The 7,500-nt window shown below is 53.7% G+C and overlaps 1 protein-coding gene across 1 annotated transcript in view; it reads left to right on the plus strand.

Moving 5' to 3' along the window:
- The window catches only part of otog (otogelin), a 145,646-nt gene that overhangs the window by 48,078 nt on the left and 90,068 nt on the right, over positions 1–7,500 (plus strand). Inside the window, 1 exon segment of the mRNA XM_065011203.1 lies at positions 355–482. Within this exon segment, the coding sequence (XP_064867275.1) occupies positions 355–482 (128 nt within the window).

Here is a 7,500-nt window from a genome sequence, read left to right on the forward strand (position 1 = left end):
TGACATTATTGACTGACAGTATATCTCCTTCCCCTGTAGAGGTGACATTATTGACTGTCAGTATATATCCTTCCCCTGTAGAGGTGACATTATTGACTGTCAGTATATATCCTTCCCCTGTAGAGGTGACATTATTGACTGACAGTATATATCCTTCCCCTGTAGAGGTGACATTAATGACTGACAGTATATATCCTTCCCCTGTAGAGGTGACATTAATGACTGACAGTATATATCCTTCCCCTGTAGAGGTGACATTATTGACTGTCAGATACCATTATTGACTGAGTATATATCCTTCCCTGGAACCTGTGTATATATCCTTCCCCTGTCGTGACATTATTGACTGACAACGTCATTATTGACTGTCAGTATATATCCGCCCTGTCCACGCAGCAGCACTGTGGAGAGGAGTGTGAGGAGGGCTGTGTGTGTCCACACGGCACCTTCTACAGCACACACACACACACCTGTGTGCCCAGGTAAGACTGGCGCTGGGGGGCGGGGCCGAGTGGCACACTTTCCCATTTACAATTCAGAGTCTATATTTAGTTTGGAACAAAGTGAAGTGACACCTATTCAGAGTCTATATTTAGTTTAGAACAAAGAGAAGTGACACTTATTCAGAGTCTATATTTAGTTTAGAACAAAGAGAAGTCACCCTCAGTCCATTATCATCATTGGGACTAAAGGAAAGTCCAACAATGTTGTTACTTAGCACCTCCTTTACACATGAATCAGTGTTGTCCTTCTGATTACATGGCCCCAGGACTTAGCACCTCCTTTACACAGGACTCAGTGTTGTCCTTCTGATTACATGGCCCCAGGACTTCCTTTACACATGACTCAGTGTTGTCCTTCTGATTACATTGGTCCCAGGACTTAGCACGTCCTTTACACATGACTCAGTGTTGTGCTTCTGATTACATGGCCCCAGGACTTAGCACCTCCTTTACACATGACTCAGTGTTGTCCTTCTGATTACATGGCCCCAGGACTTAGCACCTCCTTTACACAGGACTCAGTGTTGTCCTTCTGATTACATGGCCCCAGGACTTCCTTTACACATGACTCAGTGTTGTCCTTCTGATTACATGGCCCCAGGACTTAGCACGTCCTTTACACATGACTCAGTGTTGTCCTTCTGATTACATGGCCCCAGGACTTAGCACCTCCTTTACACAGGACTCAGTGTTGTCCTTCTGATTACATGGCCCCAGGACTTCCTTTACACATGAATCAGTGTTGTCCTTCTGATTACATGGCCCCAGGACTTAGCACCTCCTTTCCACATGAATCAGTGTTGTCCTTCTGATTACATGGCCCCAGGACTTAGCACCTCCTTTACACATGACTCAGTGTTGTCCTTCTGATTACATGGCCCCAGGACTTCCTTTCCACATGAATCAGTGTTGTCCTTCTGATTACATGGCCCCAGGACTTAGTACTTCCTTTCCACATGAATCAGTGTTGTCCTTCTGATTACATGGCCCCAGGACTTAGCACGTCCTTTACACATGAATCAGTGTTGTCCTTCTGATTACATGGCCCCAGGACTTAGCACCTCCTTTCCACATGAATCAGTGTTGTCCTTCTGATTACATGGCCCCAGGACTTAGCACCTCCTTTCCACATGAATCAGTGTTGTCCTTCTGATTACATGGCCCCAGGACTTAGCACCTCCTTTACACATGACTCAGTGTTGTCCTTCTGATTACATGGCCCCAGGACTTAGCACCTCCTTTACACATGACTCAGTGTTGTCCTTCTGATTACATGGCCCCAGGACTTAGTACTTCCTTTCCACATGAATCAGTGTTGTCCTTCTGATTACATGGCCCCAGGACTTAGCACGTCCTTTACACATGAATCAGTGTTGTCCTTCTGATTACATGGCCCCAGGACTTAGCACCTCCTTTACACATGACTCAGTGTTGTCCTTCTGATTACATGGCCCCAGGACTTAGCACCTCCTTTCCACATGAATCAGTGTTGTCCTTCTGATTACATGGCCCCAGGACTTAGCACCTCCTTTCCACATGAATCAGTGTTGTCCTTCTGATTACATGGCCCCAGGACTTAGCACCTCCTTTACACATGAATCAGTGTTGTCCTTCTGATTACATGGCCCCAGGACTTAGTACTTCCTTTCCACATGAATCAGTGTTGTCCTTCTGATTACATGGCCCCAGGACTTAGCACCTCCTTTCCACAGGACTCAGTGTTGTCCTTCTGATTACATGGCCCCAGGACTTAGCACCTCCTTTCCACAGGACTCAGTGTTGTCCTTCTGATTACATGGCCCCAGGACTTAGTACTTCCTTTACACAGGACTCAGTGTTGTCCTTCTGATTACATGGCCCCAGGACTTAGCACCTCCTTTCCACAGGACTCAGTGTTGTCCTTCTGATTACATGGCCCCAGGACTTAGTACTTCCTTTACACAGGACTCAGTGTTGTCCTTCTGATTACATGGCCCCAGGACTTAGTACTTCCTTTACACAGGACTCAGTGTTGTCCTTCTGATTACATGGCCCCAGGACTTAGCACGTCCTTTACACATGACTCAGTGTTGTCCTTCTGATTACATGGCCCCAGGACTTAGTACTTCCTTTACACAGGACTCAGTGTTGTCCTTCTGATTACATGGCCCCAGGACTTAGTACTTCCTTTACACAGGACTCAGTGTTGTCCTTCTGATTACATGGCCCCAGGACTTCCTTTACACAGGACTCAGTGTTGTCCTTCTGATTACATGGCCCCAGGACTTCCTTTACACAGGACTCAGTGTTGTCCTTCTGATTACATGGCCCCAAGGCTGCTTTAAGAGTTTAAAAAAAAGACATGTTTTCTTGGAATTGCAAATGGTGAACTTGAGCTTGTAAGCAGAACACACACTGAGTCTAATCCTCCACAAAGTGATATTTTGTATTCCAGCTCAAGGTCAAGTCCTGTCTTCCATCTCTCCCATAGACATCCCAGAGACCCTGCAGACCTTGGCAGTTGTGCTCTCTTTTCATAAAAAAAAACACACTCTTGCCTCAATAAGACATGAGGCTTAATTCACCTTTAATGTCCCCAGTTTTTTTTTTAACATCCTACAGCGCAGTGCTGTTACTTACCCGGCGATAGAGTTACATCAAGGAATTTGCGGTGAAACCCCCCCCATTCATTCCCACTCAAGCTGTGGACAACACAGATATCTGATAGTCAATGAGAAAGAATGTGTAACACAGAGGCTGATGTGTTGCCATGGCCTATATGTTACAGAGGCTCTTAGCCTCTGCTAGACACGGTTTAACTGCACCACCCAATTGATTCTGCAGCCATTTTAGGTGAAGGGAGAGATTTGGGGATTTATTTTTTATTTTACCATTATTAAACTAGGCAAGTAAGTTAAGAACAAATTCTTATTTTCAATGACGGCCTAGGAACAGTGGGTTAACTGCCTGTTCAGGGGCAGAACGACAGATTTGTACCTTGTCAGCTCTGGGATTTGAACTTGCATCCTTCCGGTTACTCGTCCAACGCTCTAACCACTAGGCTACCCTGCCGCCCCTACACTCTAACCACTAGGCTACCCTGCCGCCCCTACACTCTAACCACTAGGCTACCCTGCCGCCCCTACACTCTAACCACTAGGGTACCCTGCCGCCCCTACACTCTAACCACTAGGCTACCCTGCCGCCTCTACACTCTAACCACTAGGCTACCATGCCGCCTCTACACTCTAACCACTAGGCTACCATGCCGCCCCTACACTCTAACCACTAGGCTACCCTGCCGCCCCTACACTCTAACCACTAGGCTACCCTGCCCCCTCTACACTCTAACCACCAGGCTACCCTGCCGCCCCTACACTCTAACCACTAGGCTACCCTGCCGCCCCTCCACTCTAACCACTAGGCTACCCTGCCGCCCCTACACTCTAACCACTAGGCTACCCTGCCGCCCCTACGCTCTAACCACTAGGCTACCCTGCCGCCCCTACGCTCTAACCACTAGGCTACCCTGCCGCCCCTCCACTCTAACCACTAGGCTACCCTGCCCCCTCTACACTCTAACCACTAGGCTACCCTGCCCCCTCTACACTCTAACCACCAGGCTACCCTGCCGCCCCTACACTCTAACCACTAGGCTACCCTGCCGCCCCTCCACTCTAACCACTAGGCTACCCTGCCGCCCCTACACTCTAACCACTAGGCTACCCTGCCGCCCCTACACTCTAACCACTAGGCTGTCCCTGCCGCCCCTACGCTCTAACCACTAGGCTACCCTGCCGCCCCTACACTCTAACCACTAGGCTACCCTGCCCCTCTACACTCTAACCACTAGGCTACCCTGCCACCCCTCCACTCTAACCACTAGTCTACCCTGCCGCCCTCCACTCTAACCACTAGGCTACCCTGCCGCCCCTCCACTCTAACCACTAGGCTACCCTGCCGCCCCTCCACTCTAACCACTAGGCTACCCTGCCGCCCCTCCACTCTAACCACTAGGCTACCCTGCCGCCCCTACACTCTAACCACTAGGCTACCCTGCCACCCCTCCACTCTAACCACTCCTTTACACATGAATCAGTGTTGTCCTTCTGATTACATGGCTACCCTGCCGCCCTACACTCTAACCACTAGGCTACCCTGCCGCCCCTACACTCTAACCACTAGGCTACCCTGCCGCCCCTACGCTCTAACCACTGGCTACCCTGCCGCCCCTACACTCTAACCACTAGGCTACCCTGCCGCCCCTACACTCTAACCACTAGGCTACCCTGCCGCCCCTACACTCTAACCACTAGGCTACCCTGCCGCCCTACACTCTAACCACTAGGCTACCCTGCCGCCCCTACGCTCTAACCACTAGGCTACCCTGCCCCCTCTACACTCTAACCACTAGGCTACCCTGCCGCCCTCCACTCTAACCACTAGTCTACCCTGCCGCCCCTCCACTCTAACCACTAGGCTACCCTGCCGCCCCTCCACTCTAACCACTAGGCTACCCTGCCGCCCCTCCACTCTAACCACTAGGCTACCCTGCCGCCCTCCACTCTAACCACTAGGCTACCCTGCCGCCCCTACACTCTAACCACTAGGCTATTAGTACTTCCTTTACACAGGACTCAGTGTTGTCTGCCATGCCCCTCCTCTCTAACCACTAGGCTACCCTGCCGCCCCTACACTCTAACCACTAGGCTACCCTGCCGCCCCTACGCTCTAACCACTAGGCTACCCTGCCCCCTCTACACTCTAACCACTAGGCTACCCTGCCGCCCTCCACTCTAACCACTAGTCTACCCTGCCGCCCCTCCACTCTAACCACTAGGCTACCCTGCCGCCCCTCCACTCTAACCACTAGGCTACCCTGCCGCCCCTACACTCTAACCACTAGGCTACCCTGCCGCCCTCCACTCTAACCACTAGGCTACCCTGCCGCCCCTCCACTCTAACCACTAGGCTACCCTGCCGCCCCTACACTCTAACCACTAGGCTACCCTGCCGCCCCTACACTCTAACCACTAGGCTACCCTGCCGCCCTACACTCTAACCACTAGGCTACCCTGCCGCCCCTACACTCTAACCACTAGGCTACCCTGCCGCCCCTACGCTCTAACCACTAGGCTACCCTGCCGCCCCTACACTCTAACCACTAGGCTACCCTGCCCCCTCTACACTCTAACCACTAGGCTACCCTGCCGCCCCTCCACTTACTAACCACTAGTCTACCCTGCCGCCCCATCCACTCTAACCACTAGGCTACCCTGCCGCCCCTCCACTCTAACCACTAGGCTACCCTGCCGCCCCTCCACTCTAACCACTAGGCTACCCTGCCGCCCCTCCACTCTAACCACTAGGCTACCCTGCCGCCCCTACATTCTAACCACTAGGCTACCCTGCCGCCCCTCCTCTCTAACCACTAGGCTTTGCCGCCCCTACACTCTAACCACTAGGCTACCCTGCCGCCCCTACGCTCTAACCACTAGGCTACCCTGCCCCCTCTACACTCTAACCACTAGGCTACCCTGCCGCCCCTCCACTCTAACCACTAGTCTACCCTGCCGCCCCTCCACTCTAACCACTAGGCTACCCTGCCACCCCTCCACTCTAACCACTAGGCTACCCTGCCGCCCCTACACTCTAACCACTAGGCTACCCTGCCGCCCCTCCACTCTAACCACTAGGCTACCCTGCCGCCCCTCCACTCTAACCACTAGGCTACCCTGCCGCCCCTACACTCTAACCACTAGGCTACCCTGCCGCCCCTACACTCTAACCACTAGGCTACCCTGCCGCCCCTACACTCTAACCACTAGGCTACCCTGCCGCCCCTCCACTCTAACCACTAGGCTACCCTGCCGCCCCTACACTCTAACCACTAGGCTACCCTGCCGCCCCTCCACTCTAACCACTAGGCTACCCTGCCGCCCCTACACTCTAACCACTAGGCTACCCTGCCGCCCCTCCACTCTAACCAATAGGCTACCCTGCCGCCCCTACACTCTAACCACTAGGCTACCCTGCCGCCCCTCCACTCTAACCACTAGGCTACCCTGCCGCCCCTACACTCTAACCACTAGGCTACCCTGCCGCCCTCACTCTAACCACTAGGCTACCCTGCCGCCCCTACACTCTAACCACTAGGCTACCCTGCCCCCCTCCACTCTAACCACTAGGCTACCCTGCCGCCCCTACACTCTAACCACTAGGCTACCCTGCCGCCCCTCCACTCTAACCACTAGGCTACCCTGCCGCCCCTCCACTCTAACCACTAGGCTACCCTGCCGCCCCTACACTCTAACCACTAGGCTACCCTGCCGCCCCTACACTCTAACCACTAGGCTACCCTGCCGCCCCTCCACTCTAACCACTAGGCTACCCTGCCCCCCTACACTCTAACCACTAGGCTACCCTGCCGCCCCTACACTCTAACCACTAGGCTACCCTGCCGCCCCTCCACTCTAACCACTAGGCTACCCTGCCGCCCCTACACTCTAACCACTAGGCTACCCTGCCGCCCCTACACTCTAACCACTAGGCTACCCTGCCGCCCCTACACTCTAACCACTAGGCTACCCTGCCGCCCCTACACTCTAACCACTAGGCTACCCTGCCGCCCCTACACTCTAACCACTAGGCTACCCTGCCGCCCCTCCACTCTAACCACTAGGCTACCCTGCCGCCCCTACACTCTAACCACTAGGCTACCCTGCCGCCCCTCCACTCTAACCACTAGGCTACCCTGCCACCCCTACGCTCTAACCACTAGGCTACCCTGCCGCCCCTACGCTCTAACCACTAGGCTACCCTGCCGCCCCTACACTCTAACCACTAGGCTACCCTGCCGCCCCTACACTCTAACCACTAGGCTACCCTGCCGCCCCTACACTCTAACCACTAGGCTACCCTGCCGCCCCTACGCTCTAACCACTAGGCTGCCCTGCCGCCCCTACGCTCTAACCACTAGGCTACCCTGCCGCCCCTACACTCTAACCACTAGGCTACC

This window comes from Oncorhynchus nerka, linkage group LG27 (genome assembly GCF_034236695.1).
Source record: "Oncorhynchus nerka isolate Pitt River linkage group LG27, Oner_Uvic_2.0, whole genome shotgun sequence".
Lineage (NCBI taxonomy): Eukaryota > Metazoa > Chordata > Actinopteri > Salmoniformes > Salmonidae > Oncorhynchus > Oncorhynchus nerka.